The sequence below is a fragment of the Peromyscus maniculatus genome, chromosome 2, assembly GCF_049852395.1.
Source record: "Peromyscus maniculatus bairdii isolate BWxNUB_F1_BW_parent chromosome 2, HU_Pman_BW_mat_3.1, whole genome shotgun sequence".
NCBI lineage: Eukaryota > Metazoa > Chordata > Mammalia > Rodentia > Cricetidae > Peromyscus > Peromyscus maniculatus.
In genome coordinates, this window is record NC_134853.1 from 66,798,825 (window position 1) to 66,822,509 (window position 23,685).

Here is a 23,685-nt window from a genome sequence, read left to right on the forward strand (position 1 = left end):
TCCCACCCCCCTGCCGTCAGAGCACAGCCTTGTGTGAAAGGAGAGACATAAACAAATGTATACCCCATCTTCATCCGGTCTTCACCCAGGACGGCTCTCGGTGCTTCGCCTTGATTGCCCTGACACTGCACCACAACCCGAAGAAAAACATGAGCACACGTGACTGAGTCTAAGTCCCAAAGCGGAATCGTGAGCACCACAGTCTTAGTGTGGGTCTGAGTGTGAGCCACAGGGCAAAAGTATGAGTTTCGTGTAAGCACCAGGCTCTAAAGTCAGTCGGAGTGTGAACTCTGCGATTGAAGTGTGGTTTTTTTGTTTGTTTGTTTGTTTGGTTGGTTGGTTGGTTCTCTGGCAGTGCTGGAGACCCAAGGATGAGTCTGAGTGTGAACTAAGGTCCTGAGGTGTGCTTGACTGTCGGTCCCAGGGGTCAGAAAGACTGAGGTGACTTCAGCTGAGTCCTAGGAGCCCCTAACAACTCTGTCTCAAAGTGTGAGCTCTTGGCCTTCAGGGCGTTCTGGGTGTGAGTCCAAGCTTCCCTTTTAAAGCATGAATGTTAACCCCACAGTGCCTCTGTAAACCCAAGTGTTTCGGAATCCCAGTGTTATCATCTACTTGATCACAGGAGAGACGTGAGGATCCATAGTGTGGGCACTTGAGTTCTATTATGAGTCTGAGTAGGAACTTTCAGATCCTTCTGTGAATCTGAGTGTGAGTCACAGGATTTCAGCAGTCTGAGGGAGTCACCCAGATCCTGGTGTGAGTCCAAGGCTACCCCCTGGAGTCCAGCCCTTTGGTTCCCCCATGTGAGTGTTGCTGAATCTGACCGTGAGCCCCTTTGTAAAGATGTAAGGCAGAGCACAGTGCCACGGGGAGCATGTGAGCTTGATGGGAGCCGCAGTGTCCCCAAAGAGTCCTTGAGTTCTAATATGAGCCCTATGGTGGTGTTGATTTTCCTAGACAGGGTTCTCTGGGTAGCCCTGGCTGTCTTGGAACTCGTCGCTCTGTAGACCAGGCTGGCCTCGAACTCACAGAGATCCGCCCGCCTCTGCTGGGATGAAATGCCTTTAATGCACCAGCACGCCTGGCTGGGCCCCATGTTCTTTATGTGAGTTTGAATGTGGGCCTCTAGTCTCAATGTGACAGAATCTCTGAATAAAAGTGTCCATCTGAGGAAGCTCCGTGGTCTTAGGAGACAAAGTAGCAGCCCTGGAGCCCCGGTGAGCTTCTGTGGGCCAGCTCTAAGTCTCCTCGGAAACCTATGAGCTAAAGGATAGAGATGTGTACATATGAGCCCCACGTGAGAACCGACCCAATAGGAGAGCAGACCCCAGGAAGGAAGTGTAAATCTGAACGCAAAGTCCACTATGCTGGGGGAATTCTGAATGTAAGCCCACGAGGGTAATCCCCAAGTCTCTGGAATGAGTTTAAGTGTTCCAGTGTGAATCGGAGTGTGAATTCCAGAACCCCAGGAAGTCTTGAGTGTGAACTTTAAACTCTTAGTCTTTGGGTAGACTCAGAGTCCCAACTGGAGGATCAGTTCTGACAGGGTCTGAACCCTAAGCTCCATCTTGATCCTTCTGGAGCCTCAGGAACCGACAGGAAGGATTTGTGTGGGCTGTGAGAGCGGAGACAGGGGCATGATGAGACTCACCGTTCAGTCACCTCACAAACCCAAGCTAACCCTGCATCTCCATGAATATCCAATTGGTCAAGCCCCAAGTAATGACAGACACCCAGGGTTAGACGCACAAAAATACACCCAGTGTTTCAGACCCCAGGACACACAACAGTTCACTGATGCACAAACACACTCGGTATTCCCAACTCTTACCACCTCGGTGAATATGGCAAACAAGCACACAAATACATCCTGTGACACAGAAAAAAAATACATCACAGGCAAAACAACTTGTGTTAAAGACACACGCCATACAGAAACACACCCAGTGTTGCCGACAAGATAAGGTGCCAGACTCGCATGCACACACACACACATACATACATGCGGGGGTGAGGGGGATGGATTCTCAAACAGAGAGACTAGACAGAGAGAAAGAAAATCCTGAATTTTCAACAAGGCGTGAAATAGTCCTGCCCGCCTGAAGCTACTGGAGGGGGAGGGCCGGGGAGCCAGCGAGCTAGCCGCTGGAGAAGCTCGGCAGAAGAGAGGAGTCGAGGAGAGCTGTCCGTCTGGTGACCTCCCCGCGGCCCAGCCCCCCACGCACCGGGAGATACACTACTCTCTACAACCTGGGGACACCCAGCCGCACCGGAGGAGGCTCACATAGGCAGACTCACAAAAAAAGACACTTGGGGGTATGCCACAGGCTTGGATCACACAAACCAGGACTTACAAAGAGACACTGAAGGGGACCCACTGCGTGGAGATAGATGCAGGCGGACTCATGAGAAAACCACAGGCAGGATCACACACACACACACACACACACACACACACACACACCACGCGCGGGTTCACACGGATACCCGGGCACTGGCAGAAGCGCAGCCATCCTTTTACACTCCCGGGTACTTTGAAGTCCAGATTTTTTTTTTCTCCCCGAGAAAGAAGCAAGCTTTGGGTGCGTGGGGGGCCACTGCGATGCCCCAGCTCTGGAATTTTCCCAGACCCCGAGCGTGCTGCTCAAGGGTAGGAGGAACAGGGACACTAGGACCAACCGCCCGGGCCACCTCCCTCCAGCCGATTGCCCAGCTTCACCACCACCACCACGCCCAACCCCTGGCGCGCCCGGACGTGGGGGGCTGCTGCTCGTGCGCCCCCCGCCCCCGAGTTTGCGGGCAAAGTTTCTGGTGAACTTTCCTACCTCCCCCGACCGCGGGGTCCACGCGTGTCCCCTCGCTCTCTCTCCCCGCGCGCACGAGGGCCGCGGGTCCGCGGGTCTGTCCGCCTGAGCGTTCGAGGGTCTAGCCTCGCGCAGACGGCCACGGAACACTCACCGCGCCCTCGGGCCACCCGGGCTCCGCGCCGCGCCCTTCGGCCGCTGCAGGCGGGGAGCGAGGCAGGAGCGCGGAGCGAGCACCGCGGCTGGATCCCACTGCCGAACCCCGCGCCGCGCCGGCTGGAGCCGCCGCCTCCACTGCCGCCGCCGCCGCCGCCGCCGCCCGCTCTGCACCGGCTCCTCGGCTCTCCGCGGCTTTAACCCCCCCATCCTCCTCCCTCCCTCGCGCGCTCCCTCCCTCCTTCCCTCGCCCATGTGACCGCGGGCGCCCGCTCGGCCGCGCGCGCCCTTGCTCCCCTCCCCCTCTCGCCTTGTCTCCCCGCGCCTCCGCGGCAGCGCGCCCCGACCCCCCCTCCCCGCCTCGGCCCCCCGCGCGCCCCCGCCTTGGCACGTTCCCGCGCCTGGCACGCGCGGCACGCTCGCGGGGGCACGCTCGCCCGCGCAGGCCTGTGAGCCCCCGCTCCCACTCGCCCCGCGCAAGCAGGCGCCCTACCCCCCGCTGGCACGCTCGCCCGCACTGGCACGCGTGGCCCCCTCGCGTTCGCCCTTTCTCCGGCGCGCCCTCGGGACGGCTATGGACCCCGTGCTTCACGCGCAGCCCGGGCCGCGGGTCTCGCAAACGCGCGCGCACACACCCACACCCACTCCGCCCGCTCTCCTAGGGCGGCCGGGCGCGCACCCACCCCCGGGATCGCTCGGCACACTCTCAGCTTTGGCCAGGTCTCTCCTGCACACACACACTCGTCCGCTCTGCTCTTCGGCGTCTCTCGCACTGACACTCTGGCACACCCGGGATCAACTCCGGGGTCCTTCTAGCATCCCCGAGAAGAGTACGAGGCAGAGCCCCCCAGTGCCCGTTAAACCAGCCCTCTCATCCTCCCTTGTTCCTACCGCCCCATCAACCACCTCCCTCCTAGTCCCTCTTTCGGGGGGTTAGCGGGCTTTCCGCTCCCAGGACTCGACATGGACCAGCGTGGATGCTCAGGCCCTTGTCATCACCACCACTCTCCTCCGTCCCCGGGACACGGGGCCTGGAGAGCAGCCTCCCTGGAAGGGGTAGGGAGGCTGTGACTTAACTGCCTGGTGGGACAGTTCCAGAGCGGGGTGTACCCCTCAGCTAGCTGAGCTCGGCTCTGGCACCCCCGCCCCACCCCCGCAGCCTGGGTCTTGGGGGCAGGGGCAGGGTGGTTCACTTCACTGAACCTAGGCCTCTGTTCTGGCCACAATATGGGAGATTAAGGTTAGACAACCTGATCGGCTTCTGAGGCCACACGAAAGCGCAATAGAAAAAGGGATGCCAGAGGCAGAGAAGCAGAGGTCCACCCCCTTGGATTTTTCGACTGCCCTTTGACCCATAATCCCTGGGCCTTGCCCCTCCAGGGAACCGGTCCAGGGCAGAGGGCTAGGGGAGGGAAATATCTCGCTGTTTCTTCACGCCCTTCCCCAGCAGGCTGCCTACAGCGCCCGGGCCCTTTCCCAACAAATGCCTCAGAGACTGTATTGCAGAGGAAAAAAACCTTCCCGCCACTGCTGGGGCTTTTCGCTTTCACTTCCACGGCTCCACCGTGCAGCAGTCTGGAACCAGGAAGGGCTGAAGCTCAGAGAGGGTGGGCCAGGGCTTAAGGACACACAGCAACATAGATGAGCCCCATAGGATCGGAGCCTAACTCCCGACCGCAGATGTTCCCTAACTGACTTCTCTGGGCCCACCTCAGCTCGCCAGGCTTCAGACCCTGATAAGACAGTGGGTTGAGGGGTGGAGCGCAGGAGGTGCGGTGGAGATGGGGACACACACAGTTATGTCTTTCTGTGCTGATGGTAGGTAGGCCTGGACCAGATTAGGTTCTGGAGAAGGGGCTAATGCTGATGGACCCATGCGCGCTCACATCAGCCTGGGGACAGGCAGACAAACGGACGCGGAGATCGGCGGGTCCCGAGTGGGCCGACTTGGCTTTGCATGTAATCCTTCTGCAGGTTGGGGGCAGTCAGGAACTACGCCCCGACAAAGGTCCCCAAACGAGACCAGGGCACAGAGAGAGAGGCCTCCCTCATCACGGCCGCAACCACCTGGTGCGGGCCAGGGCTCGCACCAGACGTCCCGAGTCCAGGAACACGACTCAGTGTGGGGAGGACGAGGAGGGACGCACGTCGGACCCGGGGTGGCAGTGGTGGGGGATGTCTGTCGGCTGGTAGCTCCTGGAGCGGGACCAGCGACCGCGCTCGCTTCCCCGGGACCGCAGCGACACCTGGCGGGCAGGGCGGGGTGTGCGTCCTCGGGCTGCGATCCGGCTCCGCGCTGAGGCCTTGAGGTCCTACCGAGCAAGGGAGGGTCTGTGCCCTTTCCATCTTGTGGCCGCCTAGCCCCGAACCCGCGATCTTTCCACTGAGCCGGGCCACCGGAGGAGTCCTGGTGGCTTTTCGCTCCTGCCGTTTGGGATGCCCTGTCTCCTCACCAGCCTCTGTGCTTCCTCAGCCTTGTGAGGGTCTACCCACCGCCTATGGGTAGAGCTAGGCGCCTAGACAGGCCTTCACCTCTGGCCGCACCCCCTTTCCAGCTCTCCTGGAAAGAGCTGGCCAGCCATCTCCCCACCAGCTCCTTCTCTTACCGTAGTGTTCTTAGCCTCAAGGCAGGTCCCACTCACGGACACCTGCCCTCAAACCCTATCTCAGCCCATTCACTGTCGCCCCGTGACAAAGTGGCCGAACCCCCAGACTAGAGGCCCCACAGTAGTGGAGGGACCCAGAATCAGGCAGAGGCCTTAGGACACCAGAGAAGCTTTGCTCCTGCAATGGTCGAGACTGCACCCAGGGAGTGCTAGGCAAGTGCTCTACCACTGAGGACACCAGCCCTCCTGGGGTTTTATAGCCTCTGTGAGAGGGAGCACTGTGGCCAGGTCTTCAGACTTCACCCTCCAGGCGGGGTGCACTAAACCGACCCCCCCTTACCCCCGGACTTAGCTTCAGGCCTTTAGGCTGCAAGGACGCTTTCCCAATCTATATTGATCTGTCCCCAGGAAGGAAAGCTACTTCTGTGGTCACCTTTCCAAGCGCTCCTACAGAAAACAGTCCCATTTCTAACCAGCTTTGCACCAGAAGGTTCCACCGCAAGGCAACCTCCCGGCTACATGTTCACACGGGCTACCTTAACAGCACCAAACACGGGGTCACATAAAGTCACACACTCATCAGCCTCACGGAACGTTCAGCCTCACTATGGGACCTGAGGAGTCATGGGACCCTTGCTTGGGCAAGGACGGGACTGAACTTCTGGGTCGCACATCCTTAGCAGCACACACTCAAGGCACAGCCACAGCACGCTGCGTGTCACACAGGCACACACTCAGTCACACACGCTCTCAATCACACTGGGGTTGGCGGGTCGGGGCGGGCTCTGGGAGGCAGTTACGTAAACGCCCTCGCAGCCCCCCCTCACTCCCCCTTACCCCCCCTGCTTCCTCGCACAGTGCCAGCGCCCGGGGCGGCTTGGCCGGGGCCCGGGAACAGCTCGGCCTCGCGGAGGCTCCAGGCGCCGAGAAACCCGATCCCGACACAGCCCCGGGCCGAGCCAGGGAGGGGGGACCCAGAGCCCCCCCAAGTCAGGGACCAGCCCAGCCACCCCCATGGGCGACTCACCGCCCCCCATCCTGAAACGGCTCCAGCACCATCTTGGGACAGCACCTGGGGCGCACTCACAAGAACCCCCCCTCCTGGAATCCCATCGTGGAGACCGCTGCCCTGACCCTTTCCATCTCTAGTACCGCAAAAGGGCAAGCATTCTCCGAAGGTAGAGGGTGTGTGGGGGGGGGAGAGGTGGGGCCCCAGTACCGAGGCAAAGCATTCAAACTGAAATCACCCAGGTTCCCTGGAGCCACCTTCCCGTCCCACCCTACTAGAGTCCTTAAATCCACACGGATACAGGGGCTTCCACTACTGCCCCAAGATAACGTCAGATTTATTTATTTATTTTACCTACCAGATTACCAACCAACATCAAACACCGCCCCCCCCCCATCAAAATTCTAAATTATTCAAAAGGCCCAAGGCCTCCTTCCCTCCTTAATCTTTCTTTCCTCCCATCGGGAAGTCCTAACTCCAGTCTAACCACAGTTGCTCCTGCTTCACTAAGAAGGAAATCTGAGGACAGATGGAAGCATTGGGAAGGAGGGAGGATTAAGGCCTAGGAACCCCCAGGAAGTCAGAAATCTGAATGGAGGCCGGAGACAGCCCCTCTGCCCGCTTTTCACTATAACCCTCACCCTACCCTGCAGCCTAAGGCTCTATTTTTCACAATAGCTTCTGAGTGTCCGATTGGGCTGCCCAGACCCAAGAAGAAAGGGAATTTCCCCCCATGTTCTCTGCTAATGAACAAAACATTTCATGTTGAAATTCCTCCTCTACCCCCAGTCCAGAGTCTCTACCCTCCCCCATCCAATATGCCCGAGCTAAGGGACCCCTAGGAGGGGCTCAGAATGAGGACAAGCTCCTAGAGGAAGCAGGGCTTGCTTACATTGGGGGCATCTTTCAAAATAAGTCATTAAAGTGGCTTTTTTCCCCTTTCTTTCTGCTTTTGGCTAAAATTACCCACTCCTGTGGCTGCTTCCCAGAAAGGGTGGCCGGAGCTGTCCCAAGGCCCAGGACATGGCCCCCCTCCCCTGGGCAAGGAGCCTTCCCGAAGTTGTTTTCCTGGTCTCTTCCTCTCGGATGTTTTTTTGATTATTAATCACATTTTCCATCCACAGACTCAGTCCAGACCCCTTCCCCCGCCTGGGGTCAGGGCTGGACAGGAAAGAGAAGACTTCTCTGGGAAGATGAGTTGGGGACATGATAGGCAGTGACCCTGGCCTTGGCTGACCCGAAAGAGGCTCTCAGTGGAATGTCACAGATCACACCCTCTGCGTGCTGGCACATAGTAGGTGCCATCCTTAAGCAATACAAGTGAGATAAGTGAATGAACAGGTGGCTGGTTTTCACAGCACCCAGCTGGCACTGGGCAGCAGGGCGCTTGGCGTTGGTGGTTATGTTACAGATCGGGAAAGATGTTGAAGACAGGGAGACATCGGCCAGAGTCACTCAGCAAGTTGATGCTGAGCCCAGAGCGACATATATCAATGCTGATGGCACCTCCTGTTCTTAAGAGTATGTATGTGCGTCCTACTGTGTGCCGGGCATTGGTGTAGGTACAATAGTGAACCAGACACTGTCTTCTGAAGGATGTAGAACAACTAGATTCCATACATGGTTCATGCACGTGTAATTTGGTACATCTTAGAAAATGGCAGGAGCTACTAAAATGAACGGACAGAGATCACAGGACCTGGCAGTTCTGTGTATTTCCAGATATATGCCTCAAAGAAAGAATCAAATGTGCTTTATTCATTCGTATATTCCAAACTGGAAACAACCCCAATAGATAACAGTGACATGGTCACAGCATCGGAGAAGAGCCAGCTCTGGCTATGCGTAACAACGTGGGTAGACCTCAGACAAAACGCTGAGCAAAGAGGAGGCCGAGAAGACCCAGAGAACATACTGATTCATTTCACTTCTAGGAAACTTTGGAACAAGCAAAACTGAAATTGAACTTGTAATTTGAACTATATATCCTTAAAATTTGTGCACTTTACTGTTTACATTTTGCCTCAAATTTGTTTTAAGTTCCCACCCTCATGGGGCTCACATTCTAATCAAGAAAGATAGATAATTGTACAGTTAGCCCATGCAAAATCCCCAGTTCTAACTCCCAGCCTCCTCAGCCAAGAAGAGATGCCTCAGTGTCTCCTAGGAGAGGCATGGCCTAAGCCCCTTCCTTTTTTTTCTCCTAGTGCCGTACTTCTTTGCCTAATACGGTTAGTGTGAAGTCTAAGTTCATGGCTGATGTGATGTCTATCTAATTGCCCAGCTGTATGATGCCTCTGAGCTCCAGGAGGGTTGTCCTGTGGCTTCATCTCTAGTGCTGGGTCTGGCATAAAGTGGGTGATTCTAACAGCTGAAATAGATTTTGTGTATGTGTGTTATACTAGAGGAGCTGTCTATCACTGAGTTATACCCCAGTTTTTTTTTTTTAATTTTTATTTGTCTATCTGTCTGTCTGTCTGTCTGTCTGTCTATTTATTTTGGGACAGGATATCTCTGTGTAGACTTGGCTATCCTGGAAATCACTATGTAGATCAGGCTGGCCTTGAACTCAGAGATCCTCCTGCCTCTGCTTCCTGAATGCTGGAATTAAAAGTGTGTGCCACCTCGGCTGTCTTCTTTTTAACTTTTCATTTTGAGACAGGATCTCACCAAATTGCTCGAACTGGCTTTCAACTCACTCTTTAGTCCAGCCTTGAACTTGGGACCTTTCTGTCTGTAAGTAGCCAGGATCATCAACTTGCATCACCAGACCCAGCTTGAGATAGATTTAAATAAATCTAATTCAATGTTTACATGCATAAATCCTTTAAAACAGATCGAATGAGTGTGTGGTGTGAGGTGAGCGGGACGGCTCTGACCTTAGAAGTGGCACGGGCGGGCGAGCCTCGGAAAGGGCTTCTACCACCAGTGATGAGAAGCAGGCTTAGTAAGCTCAATGAGGACTGAGAAGAGGCCTGGGAGGCAGGCTAAGGCTGCAGTGGTTCAGAGACCACATCCCAAAATGCCTTTGATGCCAAGGCCATGGTGGTCTGGAAGGCGTACAGTAGGTACGAGTATAGGACTCACTTGACTGTTAGTGAGATCTTCTTTTGAAATTTATTTATGTGTACGCATGTGTTTGAGTGTATGTACGTGTACCACATATATGCAGAAGCCTGTGGAGGTCAGAAGAGGGCATCAGATCCCCCAGACTGGAGTTACATGATTGTGACCAACCTGTGGGTCCTGAGAACTGAACCTATCCACCGCAAGAATGGTAAGTGCTCTTAACCACTGAGCCATCTCTCCAGCTCCTGCTAGTGAGGTCTTGAGCAGCTGACTTCACAGAAGGTTAAATTTTCTTCCTGATTTGGACAAGATCCTGGGTCTGGAAAGAAAGGGGAGTGCCTTGATGGAGAGAGATCACTCAGATTCATCTTTTCCACCTCTACCATGACCGTGTGTGTGTGTGTGTGTGTGTGTGTGTGTGTGTGTGTGTGTGTGTGTGTGTGTGTGAGAATCATGTCAGGTATACACAGAGGACAGCCCCCCTGGATACATCACCCAGCGTCTGCTCTCCCGAGGATCTTCCCCGTGGTGATCCTGGGGTGTGGGTTAAGTTTGGAAAGAGAAGCTGGTGGGAGCAGAGGCTTCAGATGGGAGAGGATGGGGAGGGCCAGGAAGGACAAGGAGGGCATGTGAGATCAGGGGACTTGGTGTTTTTTGATTTTTTTTTTTTAAGGCAAAAACAGGGACACAAAACAGACTTGCAAAATCACAGATGCATTTTTTCATTTTGCAAAAATTTGCATGAAACTAATTCACTCCTCAGAAGTTGTCTCCCCGCCCCAGCGGGCTCTGATTACCCCTCCAATTTTTCACAGTGGAGACATCTGTCCTCAAAGGAGTGTCCCTTGCAGTGATTCCCTGCTGCTGATAATAGGGTCCTCCAGACCGGTTCTCTCCCTTCACCACCCCCAAGCTTCCTTCCTGACGAGCTGTGACTACTAGGATGGGAAATAAGGGGGGGGGGGGAAGAGGCCCTGACTCCCCCACAAACTCAACTATGGTGATTAGGAAGACCAAGGAAATTAAAAAATCGGAGACTTATGCTATCGACACCAAGCACCAGGGAGAGGCAGAGGCAGAGGCGGAAGTCCAAGAGAGAAAATTGAGTTAAAGTCAGTTCAACAGACATTTATTAGCGCCTACTGTGTGCCAGGCCCAGAGGGAACATTGTGTACAAAGGCACAGACGACTCCCAGGCTTTTGGCATTAGTGACTGGGAGATGATGGTGCCACTCACAAGGCCTTGGCGTGTTCAGCCGAAGGGTCTGTGGAATGATGGGTAGACAAGGACACAGCTAGGGTGGGAGAGAATGTACTCAAACCGAGCGAGGGCAAGCTGGCTGGAGGTGTGCAAGCCTGCTCCACGGTTCCCAGGGCCCTCTGCGCCAGCACACGGGAAGGCCTGGGTATTCATCGAAGTCCCAGGCTGACCTGGGCATTACGACAGTGCTGGAGGACAGCAAGACTGGGAGAAGGGAGCAACCATGGAATGTGAGGAGGAGGAGCGGTGGGCTAAGACAGAAACCGGGGACTTAGGTTAAGAGAGAGGGAGACAGACAGACAGACAGACAGAGACAGAGACAGAGAGAGACATACAGAGATAGACACAGGGAGAGACAAAGACAGAGAGAGACAGAGACAGACAGAGAGAGTGAGACAAAGAGAGACAGAGACAAACACAGAGAGACACACAGAGATAGACACAGAGGGAGAGACAAAGACAGAGAGACAGAGTGAGACAAAGAGAGACAGAGACAAACACAGAGAGACAGAGATAGACACAGAGGGAGAGACAAAGACAGAGAGAGAGTGAGACAAAGAGACACAGAGACACAGAGAGACAGACAGAGATAGACAGAGAGAGAGAGAGACAAAGAGAGACAGACAGACAGACACAGAGAGTGAGAGAGACAGAGACAGAGACACAGAGAGACAGAGATAGACACAGAGAGAGGGAGAGACAGAGAGACAGATAGACACAGAGAGTGAGAGAGACAGAGAGACAGACAGAGACAGAGACACAGAGAGACAGACAGAGATAGACACAGAGAGAGGGAGAGACAAAGAGAGACAGACAGACAGACACAGAGAGTGAGAGAGACAGAGAGACAGAGACAGACATACAGAGAAAGAGAGACAAAGACACACAGAGAGAGAAAGAGAGAGTGTATGTGCTGGGAAGGGTGGAGACACATGCCTGCAATCTCAGCATTTGAAAGGTATCAGAAACTCTAGGCAAACCTCAGCTACGCAGTGAGTCCCAAGGCCAGCCTGGACCACACGAGACCTGTCTCGAAACAAATGTGACAAAATAGATAACCACCAGTGCCCCAGAGGCTGAGGCAAGAGGATTGCTGTGAGTTTGAAGCCAGTCTGGGATACATGGTGAGGTCTTAACTAAAACACAGAAGAACAAAACAACAACAATAAAAAAAAAAAAGGAAAAAGGAAAGAAGAGGAAGGTGTGGGAAGAAAACAAGAGAGTCGTGATGGCCTCGAGAGCAAAACAATCTAGGATCAGGGTTCCTTATGAGGTTTGAAACAAGAGCGTGGTGAGACTAAGCCCTAGCTGTCAGCGGAGAAGATGGTCGGAGGGAGCAGGACCAAGATGGAGCTGGGGAACCTGTTGGCCCTGCTCACAAGAAGCAATGGACACGCTCCTCCCAGCTTCCCATTATTTCTGGGAGCCCTGTGTGGTCTGCGGGGCCTCACACAGCCACGCACAGGGGTGGGAGAGTATGAAAAGGCTCCCTCCAGGCCCTAGGCTTCTACCCCGGAACCCCTAGTTTCTTGGTCTCCCCAAGAGACTCCTGAACCTTCTTCAAGCTCAGGAGCCTGCATGCAGTGGTGGGAGAACCCTGGGGACCTTGAGAGTAATTGAAACCAGGGCTAAGACATTAGAAACCATAACGCCAACTCCCGGGCTCCCCCAGGATAGCTCCTGGTTTTCTTCTCACCCCGGTCCCCCTGTTGTTGACAGGCTGGCTCTCTCAGGCCCCCACCAGCTGGGCTGTTGACCCTCCTCTCCAAACCAACCAGAAGGGACCTCCAACCAGAGACACCCGAGCCAGACCTTGGGGACCTCTTCTCTGTGCTTCAAGAGCCTTGGTGTATACTACGTTAACCTCCTTATTTTGAAGTGTCCCAGATTCTAGTCTTAATTGCTTTTTGCAGAGGTTATGGGGGGGGAGGGGGGGTTGAAGTTAGACAGTAAGGGATTCTCCAGAGTGAGGGGGGAAAGGGGGGAGGAGATGTAGGTGTGGGGGCAGGGGTGCCCTCCAGCCAGCAGGTGCTCAATAAATACACGGAGAAGAGTTCTCAAAGCCAGGGCCCCTCACAAGGAGGCATCTGCTGGCTGTTCTGAAGCGGCTCTGGGAGGAGAGGGGTCAGCCAAGGAATTCCATGATGTGGGGGCCTTCCCTCCCTCCCTCCCTCTCTCCTTCCCTCCCTCTCCCCACCCCCCTTCATCACTGACAAGAAGACCCAGAAGTTGCTTTTCTCAGCTCGGTGGGAACGCCTTCCCCTAACAGCTGCCTGAAGATTCCCGGATTTCCAGATTACCCAAGAGGGCCGGTATGGGAGTCTATCTGTCCCAACCTCTGTCTCTCTGTCTGTCTCTCTCCCCTGGCTCTCAGTCGAACCGAAGGATTTGAATACCTGCTTCACAGCTTTCTGGCTTTGAAGCCTCAGGCAAGTGACTTAATGTCTCAATTACTCTAGAAGTAAAATGAGCCTCAATTACCCCAGGAATAAAATGGGATCATAACAGCCACCTATTTCCTAAGACTGCTATAAAGATGAAATTAAATGAGACAGCCCAGTGGAGTGCTTAGCACTAGGTCTGGCCAGTAGTAACGCCTTCCAGGCGCTGGCGTCATCCATATCTCTGGGTCTCCTCGGTCAGGTCTTCTCTCACTGTCTACATCATCTCTCTCCGCCTCTATCTCTCTCCTGATCTTTGGCTTTTTCTGTGTCTGGCTCTACAGACCGGCTGCTCCACCCACCCCACAGCCCTGTCTGCCTCTCTCCTATCCCTTGGCACAACTGGGGTGGGCTGGGGCAAGGGGGGACTTTCAAAACTTCAAACACGGGATTCCTGGTAGCAGGATCACGCCTGGGCCTGAACACGGGTGAATCATGGGGGTGGGAGTACTCAGGTAGATGGTCCTTCCTGGACGGGAAGGGGAGCTGGGGGCTTTGGCCCCACCGCCTCTTGGAGGAGAGGGACTTGTCCCGACGGCTTCAGCCGCCCCCACACCTGGGTGCAGGCCAGATCCCCCACGACTAGTGCCTTCCTGGAGGTAAGGCAACCTGCCCAGAGCTGAAGACCAAAAGGGGAAGCCCTCTACCTTCATATAGAGTGGCTTCCCGCACTCAAAACATCCTGGAACCTCCCACGCTCTGTTCCAAACCCTGTATGGAAGTGTCCTCCCTAGATCTCTTTTGTCTCTTTCTCACTCACATTTAAGCCACGACTTTCTTTTTTTAAAATAATTTATTTAACTTTATTTTATGTGCATTGGTGTAAAGGTGTCAGATCCCCTGGAACGGGAGTTACAGACGGTTGTGAGCTGCCTTGTGGGTGCTGGGAATTGAACCTGGGTCCTCTGGAAGAGCAGCCATTGCTCTTAACCACTGAGCCATCTCTCCAGCCCCTGAGCCACAACTTTTGCACCTGCATTAAATTTGTATTCCCAAACTGAGGCTGCCAGACAGAGGAAACCTGGAGAGGGCTCTTCATCTGGCCGAAGACCTCCTTCTTAGTGTGAGGCACAAAATCTCCATGTGCGTTCTGTGTCACAGAGGACCCGTAAAGGCAGGGGCACGGTGTAGAATGGGTGTTCATCAAATGGAAACCAGCTGAGGGAGAGGCAGCTAGAGCGCCCCAAATAAGGAAGTGGATGACTGAAGCCACAGCAGGGCAGGGGCATTGGGCAGACCACAGAGAGGCTGCCGCTCAGCTTTGTGGCTCAACAAGGAGTCTTCACTGGGGACCAGGATAGGTCTCAACCGGCCCCAGACACCTCCACACCTGGGCCTGAGCCAGACCCCTCACGTCAGCTTTTGGGCAGAGGGCCAGATGGGCAAGCAATTAAGGCTCTTCTCTCATTTCCCTATGCTCAGCACATCATTGCCTCAAGGTGCCCACCGGCTTCAAGGAGCGCTGGGAAGATGAGCCCAGAGAGGCAGGGACACTGGGCGCAGATGCACAGCAGGCAAAGGAGTCCTGCTGTCCTGGCAGCCAGCCAAGGCCTGTCATGGGGATCGTGTGTCAATGCTGTGACAGGGGCCAGATTCAAAACAGGACTGTATGTGGGGAAAGTGCTTAGGAATCCTTGAACATGTGGGCAGCTGGTCCAGGGGTGGTGCATCCCTCAGTCAAGGACAGATGTGCAGCTTCCTGTCTTTCCCATCGGAGACAAGTTGTGGGACCAAAGGTTCAGAAAGACAGACCAGAGCGATTGAGAAGACACAGACCAAGAAATGACGCTCTCAGAGACACAGGCACAAACACCACAGACCTGACAGAGATGCGAGACAGATGCAGACTGACAGGAGAGAAAGGCATGCAATTACAGACACAGAGACCGGAAGTCAGAGGCAAGCGGTGTTTCCCTCAGAGAGAAACAACAGCATGGAGAAACTCAGGCAGGGAAACTCAGAAGAAGAAAAAAAACAGTTGAGGAGAGAGAGATCAAAAGAGAGAGAGAAGTGGAAGGAGAGCCAGGCAGAGAGACAAAGACAGAGCGAAGCAAAGAAATAAATCAAAAACATTATGATTGGGAAGAGCAGGTGGCCCGGCAAAGTCTCCTGGTCTCAGGCTCTCCGCCCAGGTTTCCCCAGGGTACGCCCCTCCTTGCTATTCACTCGTTTCCATAGCAACAACGAGGGCAGCACCAAATTTGCATATACATTTACATCCTTTCTATCTGCATAATTCAACAGGTTTGTGCATATTCATGAGACGGAATGAAGGTGACTCGATTCCTGCTCACGGGCTGACTCTGGTGCCCCCTGCTGGCAGTGCCTGGTTATGGCTCCGACCTGAACCCGTGAGACCTGGTAGACCACATTTCCTCCCGCCACCTCCAAATGTGCCTTTTATTCTTCCGGGCGTTTCTCTTAGGCTTGTACCCCTCTTCCTGGGAGGACAACCCCCTGGACATCAGTATGCACGCACACGCAGGCCTGTGAGTGTACTCTGGGTGAGGGTGGCAGGGAGTGACTAGCTCCCTGGGAGAGGAGGTCCCTTAGCCATACTGAGGACACTTGGAAGGGTCACTGAGAGATGCTATGATGCTGGGTGAGCTGAAAGCTGACAGATCTACTAACGGAGAGGACCGTAGATGCTGTGGCCTCTCGATATGGAAGCCGACCAAGACCCTGGTTCTAGCCGAAATAACCAGAGGAGGAAGGACAGAATTCAAAAGAACAGCAGTTTAGTGGCTCGTTCACTGGGGCAGAGGGCGCATGGGGCTAATAGCACTTTCGGAGTAACTAGCGGGCATTGAGAGGCCCCGTAGGCTGGAAAGGACTCCCCAGGGCCTAGTCCAGTCACAGTGTTGGCCTGCTGGTCTCTTCTCAGCTTCCTCACTGCTGTTTCCGCCCTGTGTTCCCTCCTCTCAGCAAATTGAAACATCCAGAGTGCTCACTCTAAAGCAGTCTGACGTTTTACCTCGTGCCCTCCTTGGAGACTTGCGGGACCTCTCATTACTCTCAAGATAAAGCGCAAACTCCCTGGCCAGGCATATAGGTCTTTCTGTATACAGTGTGGCCCCAAACCACCCCCAAGACTCATTCCGCATAGGCTCTTCCTTGAGTTTCATTCACCAAATTGTTTTTTCTTCTTGTCTTCTACACCCAAGCTCACGATCTCCCTCCCTCCATGCCTGCCCTTCCTGTGTCTCTCCCAGCCAATTAGTCTTCAAGCTTCTCCACAGGCATTACCTCCTTCTTCTTCGAGATTTTTTCCTGTCTCTAAGTGCTGGAATGGGGCTCTTATTTCTGCAGTGAAGAACTTCCTGAGTCTGCACCTATTACGCCTGTCACATTTCACCCTAAAGGTGAAATACTGAAATTGTGAAACAGGTCTCTAGGTTACGGAGACTGGAGGTTCTGAGTACAGTGACTGATTTATCACCCCGTGGATTATCGTTAGCTGTCTTTTGAACAGCGGAGATGTCAGTCTACTAAGGACCAATTTTCAGGACTAGATTGTTGTGCTTCTATCTTGGGGCTTCTAGCAAAGTAGATTGAGAGGGTGGATGAGCTATGCCTTTGCGAATGCTGCCACCTTGAGGCTGCAGGTAGAAGTTCTCCGGGTATTTCGAGACATCTGTTTGGCAATCATTACGTAGCCCAAAATGGCCTCAGATGGCAATCCTCCTGCTTCAGCTTTCCAAATGTTAGGGTTACAGATATGAACTTCCAAGTCTTGATTATGAACAGTCTCCATTTTGAAGGGGAAACAGCTAGGACAAAGATCAGAGGAAGGAAATCTAATGATGCTTGGAAGAGGTGGGGCGTCAGTGTGGTCAGAATCCAGAATGCAAGAACCAATCCAAAATGGACAAAGACAGCAGGCAGCAGGGTCCTTTAAGGCTATTCTGTAAATGAATCTGAATCTAACCCTCTCATCTGGGAATGGAGGGCCCAGGGAACAGGGAATGACAGTCAGATCTGGGTGTGTCCACACACTTGGAGGCCCAACATTCATCCCTTCATTGAATGATTACTGCACATCTACTGTGTGCAAATTGTGTTCGAGATTCCTAGGCTACTTCAGTGAATAAAGCAAACATCTGCCCATTTGGAACTCACACTCTAACCAGGAGACAATAAATAAAAGTTATATTTTATCTCTTTATACTTTACTTTTTAAATTTTATGTGTATGTTTTTTGTTTGTTTGTTTGTTTTTGCTTGTGTTTATATCTGTGTGCCACATACATGCCTGGTGCTTGAGGAGGCCAGAAGGGGGCGTTGGTTGTCCTCCAGGACTGGAGTTACAGATGATTGTGGACCACCATGTGGTTTCTAGGAATCAAACTGGCGTCCTCTGAAAGAACAGCCAGTGCTCTCAGCCACTGAGCCACCCCTCCAGGTCCCCCAAAATACTATCTTAAAGAATCAAATTATATTTAGAAGGTGAAGAACATGCACTACAGAAAAGGGGGCCGAGCCGGGAAGATTGCTCCCTGGGTAAAGCACTTGCTGCCAAGCCTGAGACCTAAGTTTGATCCCTGGGTCCCACTTGATGAAAGGAGAGAAATGACTCTTGCCAGTTGTCCTCTGACCTCTGTGAGCTATGGCACACCCATGCCTACACACCCAATAAATAAATAAATGAATAAATAAATAAATAGGAACACACCTTTTGACTGCTGGCCTCTGGGACCGAGACACAAGTCTGCTGTTGTAAGCTCAGCCTGTGGCACTTTGTTATAACAACCCCATGGAACTAATACAGCTGCACTTCCCTACTGTTCTGCGGCCCTCCATCTCACCCACTCCAGAGAGCTCGTGAGGGCTCCAGGCCACAGAAACCTGCGCTCTGCAGCTCCCTTCCACCTCAGCGTGGGCACCGTGGCTCTACCTCACTGCTATTCACTCTTCATGTGTTCCTGTCTCACTCTCCGCGTGGCACATGGGACATCCTCACCAGACTTTTGGATACTGCTGGAGCCCACACTCGGCTACTGACACCCAAGTTCCTAGTCGTCAGCCCACCCAGGGCTTCTAGCCTTGCCGGATCGTGCCATCCCTCTGTTGTAACGACTCTATCAGACGTCCTGCCCCCTTCCCATTCCTGTTTATCACGTCTTGCTTCATGAAGAAAGGACTTCTGAACTCTCAGACCCACTGTCACCTCCACACCAGCTACACGCATGCCCGCCCTCAACTCTTTCCCTTGTTACAGAAAGTCAACTTTGTTCCTACTTTAATTTTTTTCTTTTTTTTTTTAAATTTGCTTGTCTATGTGTGCACGTGCATGGAGGCCAGAGAACCACGTGTGGAAGTCAGTTTTCTTCTTCCACACGGGCTCTGGGATTGAAATCAGGTTACGCTTGGTGACAACTTCATCTTCTGCGCCATCTCACTGACCCCTGCCTCCTCCACGTATGTCTGTGACCACGTGCCTGGGGCCGGCCGAGGGCAGAAGGGGGTATCAGATGCCCTGGAACTGGCGTTACAGCTGTGAGCTGCCATGTGGGTCCTAGTAATTGAACACGTGTTTTATTTTTTCTTATTTATTATATGGGTGTCTTGTCTGCTTGTACATCTGCACACCAGAAGAGGGCACCAGATCTCAGAGGACTACAGCGGTAAACTGCCATGTAGCTGCCGGGAATTGAACCTGGGTCCTCTCTCTGGAAGAGCAGCCAGAGCTCCTAACTGCTGAGCTAACTCCCTGCTGTTTCTACTGTTTGAAAAGGCTGCCCCCACGTCTCCCTACCTTCTGTCCCAAGGGAAAGCGTTTATAAGGCATTATGGAAGCAGAAGCCACATTACAGTGGATTAAGGAGAAATGGGGATCATTTCTCCTTAATCATGTACAACTCCTAGGTTCTCCCCTAAGTCTGAGCTCAGGCTTCATCTCTGGTTCCCTTACCATTCCTCCTGAAGATCTCACAGCCACAGACTCTCTAGGGGCCAAAGGTTAGGGAAAGCTCCCTAGAACCTGTCCTCTTAAGGGATTCTGACCACAGGTGTTTCCCTTCACATTTCCTCTCCAGTCATCATTCTGGAACCATCAGATTCTAATTAAGCAGCCCAATTGGGAGTCCCTTTCTCATCTCCAGAGCTCACAAAGCTATCCTACTGAATCACCCCTCCAGCATAAATTACTGTGTTTATTACATGTGATCTCTTCAACCTGCCAAAGCAAAGTGATCAGGATGGGATGCTAGGTCAAAAATTTTCAATAACCTATAAGGGAATGTGGCCCAAAGTTCTGGAGACCCTGGGACCCTTAGAACTGCTGATAGCAAGATATACTCATGTGAAGCTACTCAGAGCAGGCATGGTGATACCCTGTCACCAAGAGCAGTAGGTAGAAGCTGAGGAGCTGAAGCCTTGGATTTAGCTACAAGAATGGAGGTCAGGCAGTTGTTGACAGTATAACATGTCACAGCAGTTTTAACTGTCTTCCCCAGTTACGTTAGATGTTTCGGGACCCTCTGTATTTAAAGGGCCTCGAAGAGTAGCTACTGAGATTTCACTTCTCCCAATATCCCGAATCCTCCTCACTGCCTTTCCCTACACACCCTCTTCACTGTGGGAGAGCCGACCTTGGAGAGCAAAGGATGTCGTCTTCAAGTCCAGGCCACGGTTCCTTATGGTCTTATGGTCACTCATCCCTCCTTAAAGCCCATATCAAGTCCTGAATTTCCCCAACTCTTTCTCCCATGATGCCAATCTCTCCTGCCCAGACTCAGAAAAACTTCCCAACACCTTCAACTTGCTGGGTCCTGCTACAGCATGAACCCAGAAGAGCCTCAACTTTATTTGCTCGTAATTGGACATCCAGGTGACTAGATACGTTGGAGAAACTGATCAATTCTTGAGACCACTGCTGCTTACAATCCCACTCTATCACCCGAAGCCAGCTGACGACCAATATAACCATGCTCTCTCTTCAGATGCCTGCACTAAATCTGAATCTACGGCCAAAGGGAGGCTGGAAAACAGAGCAATGGGAAAAGGCAAGCATGCCACCCAAAGAAAGATGACGGAATGAGGTCACTTTCCAGATAAGAAGAGCATGCTTGTAGACTTACGTGACTTACATCATTTATATAGCACCAAGTACTCAGGTGGTCTCTGAGTGTCAACTATGTACCCTCTTTACAAGAACACTAATGAGGGGCTGGAGAGATGGCTCAGGGGTTAAGAGCACTGGCTGCTCTTCCAGAGGATCTGGGTTCAATTCCCAGCACCCACATGGCAGCTCACAACTGTGTGTAACTCCAGTTGCAGGGGATCTGACACCTTCACACCAATGCACATAAAATAAATTTAAATAAATTATTTTAAAAAACGCTGATGAAGCCGGGCAGTGGTGGCACACACCTTTAATCCCAGCACTCGGGAGGCAGAGCCAGGCAGATCTCTGTGAGTTCGAGGCCAGCCTGGGCTACAAAGTGAGTCCCAGGAAAGGTGCAAAGAAACACAGAGAAACCCTGTCTCGAAAAATCAAAAAAACAAAAAACAAAACAACAACAACAACAACAAAAAAAAAAAAGCTGATGAGGTAAGCACCCCCCATTTTACAGATGAGAGCACTAAGGCCCAGGAAGTAACTTTATCCAAAACTACAAAGCAGGAACTTGTGAGTGGGAGCCAGGATTAAAACCGTGACAGGCAAAGCCTGAGTTCACGATCCCATTATACTAAAACATGTGCCACAGATGGGAGAAATGCCTGACCTGGCCGAGTCCCAAACCAGCTTAAAGCAGGTGGCAAAAAGCCATCCAGGTTACTGCTTGAAATCTATTGATACCAGATCCACCCAGCACCAGCCTCTACCTACCCTTCCTGCCTCCAGCCCATGGGCTCCGGGAAAGGCAGGCCTCACACTCCTTCAATCCCACTTACACACAGCAGGCCAAACACATGGGCACAACCTTTATTTCCCTTCCCTAGACGGATGTCAAAAAAGGCAAGTGAGATATGCTGCAGACAGAGCCAGAGCAAGCCCTTCTCAAGCAGTCTTTAGCTTAGCCCTGACCCCACACCCGTCATTCTTTATGGCAGTGACATCCCACACTCCAGGGGGAGGGGAAGGCAGGGTTTCAGTGGACTCAAGCCCTGCTGGCATGTTGAATGCCACCCGAGCGCTTCTTAGAGAAGGCACAGATATTCAGGTCCAGCACATAGTCAGGCTCAACAGATCCTCAGGACCGGGTGTCCCGAGTCCTTCTTCGGGGTCTGGAACCACAGCCGGAACTTGGTATGGGGCCCAGGCCGGGGGGTGCTCCTGGGGGTTGGTAGCCACATTCACTAGGGTCCAAGGGGTCCCGACTGAGCAGCACCCACACTGCAGGCACATGGCGTCGAACCGTGAGGGGGTCCAGGCCCGTGTCCGGTGAGGCCGGGACCCAGCTGTCTTCAGTTTGCAGGAAACGAAGCTTGGTGAGTTGGTGCAGGCCTGGAACCCGCCGTTTGACGATCTCTGCACAGCTGACAGCCTTTCCAGCGGCCCGGCCAGACCCCGAGAACACCACATGCCTCGTGCTCCCCGCCTCCAGCCGACCCAGCGCCAGTCCCAGCAGGTTCCGGATTTTGCTCCCGTCTCGGACTCGCATTTCCAGGGTGTCGGGAGGAAGCTGGGGCATTGGTGAGGATGCTGGGAGCTCTACAGAGCCAGCCCTCCGGTAGTGTTCCATTCTGCTCCCGTGGCCTGGGTGAGCTCTCTGGCTGCGCACTGGGGGAAGGGGTCAGATGAGTGGCAGGAATATGACCAGGTCCATCCTCCATCACTCCCTCCAGGTTATGGTCCTGTCGCCCCTCACCCTAGCTTCTCAAGGCTGGGGTCAAGAACTATCCCTAGACCCTTCTCTAAATACTTCCCTGAGTCTCAAACGCGGACAGCACCAGATGCCCCTCCCACACACCCCCAACCAGGCTGTCTGGGATAGGGCCACCCTTCATCATCTCAAGCTCTTCGGGGCTAGGTCCCGGATCCCTCACCCTCAACTTTCTAAGAACAAGAGCCTCTCCTCACTAGGTTTCTAAGGGTCCCTCACTTTGTGCTTCCAAGGAACAGGACTAAGACCCAGGCTCCCCGGGGCACAGCCACGAGCTCTCACAAAGCCCTCCCGAAAGAAAGAACCCCTCCGGGCTCTGGGCCGGACCGAGCAGACCGCAGCCCTAGGTTACCAGGGTAGGCTGGCTTGAGCCAGGCCATTCCGGAACTCGAGTGGGGGCTCGCACAGAGGACTGCTCGCACCAATCGCGGGCGGCCTGGCGGGCTCCCCGTTCGTGGGCCGCTGTCCCCGGCAGCAGACACCCGCTTTCCCCACGCCTGAGTCCCCAGCCCCCGGGATTTGGCTCTTACCGCCGAAGACAGTCCGCGTTAGACACTCCCGGAGTGGCCAAGATGGCGCGCGGGCCGGGAGCGCGCGGGGCCGCGGGGCCGCGCACGCAGGGGGCGGGGCCCGAGGGAAACCCCGGAGGCCGTGCGGCTCGGCGGGGCCGGTACCCGCACCTCGGCGGCCCCCTGCGGTCCGCGCGGTGATGCCCGAGCACGCCAGTGCCTGCAGAGGGCCCTGCCCGGGAGAGGAACGGCTATCGAAGGAGTCCTGCGCCCGAAGGGTGCGGATTTGTGCCCTTAAAAGATGGACGGCGCGCGTCACCTGTTGACACACTGCATCAGTGAAGGGGAAACATTGGTGGACACAAGCAGGCGAGACCCTTAGTCACGGGGTTCTGAGCTTTGTTCTCATCCTGGGGCACTGGACAACCCTGGCGATCTTCAGTAGGGACTAAGCCATGGCTTGTGCAAAACTCATTGGCCGCAGATTGGTGTATAGGCTGGGAGGATCCGGTAGTGGGGGCAACAGACACTGGTGCCCCTGGGAAGGGCCTGTACCCTGCACCATCCGCGCTTGCGCCGCAGGGGCGTGCCCACAGAGCCTAGCACAGTATCTAGACTATAAAATATTTGTCCAATGATTTGCTGATTAACCACCGAAATGGCAAAAATTGAGAAGAGATTAACTTGGTAAAAACTCGTAGGAAGTTTTGGGGGTTAGAGTCGGCAACCATTTGGATGGAATAGTCTAGGATGGACTGCTAGTTTCAGACCGTTGTAGACACGCTACGTTTTGCGTGCCAGCAGCACTACGGATTGGGTGGTCTACAGGCAGGTGGAGGAGCCGAGGCACTCCCTCAGACCACCAGAGGGCAGCACACGCTTGGTGGAGCGCGGTGCTTAACTGTTTCTCCTGGCTCTCATCAAGGTTCCCTGCCCCTCCTCCCCTCCCCAAGATCCTAAAACTTACCACATCCAAACAAACCTACTGGGCTCCCCTCTGGCT

At 53.8% G+C, this 23,685-nt stretch overlaps 2 protein-coding genes across 6 annotated transcripts in view; both read right to left on the reverse strand.

Annotated features, from left to right (window-relative positions):
• Cntfr (ciliary neurotrophic factor receptor) overlaps positions 1-3,473 on the reverse strand; it is a 39,894-nt gene extending 36,421 nt beyond the window's left edge. For 2 of the 5 annotated variants that reach the window (XM_042271010.2, XM_016004552.2), the window contains exon 1: positions 2,959-3,116. The gene's annotated coding sequence lies outside the window, so the exon portion shown is untranslated. Of the gene's footprint in view, positions 1-2,825; positions 3,117-3,453 lie in introns of those variants that run through there. The other 3 variants (XM_042271009.2, XM_006985960.4, XM_006985962.4) reach the window with 3 other exon arrangements.
• Positions 3,474-21,258: 17,785 nt separating this feature from the next.
• Rpp25l (ribonuclease P/MRP subunit p25 like) lies at positions 21,259-22,826 on the reverse strand. The gene is made up of 2 exons (XM_006985963.4): positions 22,704-22,826; positions 21,259-22,070 (listed from the first exon to the last, which is right to left on the reverse strand). The coding sequence occupies exon 2, from the start codon at positions 22,030-22,032 to the stop codon at positions 21,541-21,543; it is 492 nt and encodes a 163-aa protein (XP_006986025.1). The 5' UTR covers positions 22,033-22,070; positions 22,704-22,826; the 3' UTR covers positions 21,259-21,540.
• Between the last annotated feature and the right edge of the window lie 859 nt (positions 22,827-23,685).

Bases quoted from the DNA above. Each gene is read 5' to 3' on its own strand.
- Rpp25l (XM_006985963.4), bottom strand. From the start codon at position 22,032: ATGGAACACTACCGGAGGGCTGGCTCTGTAGAGCTCCCAGCATCCTCA.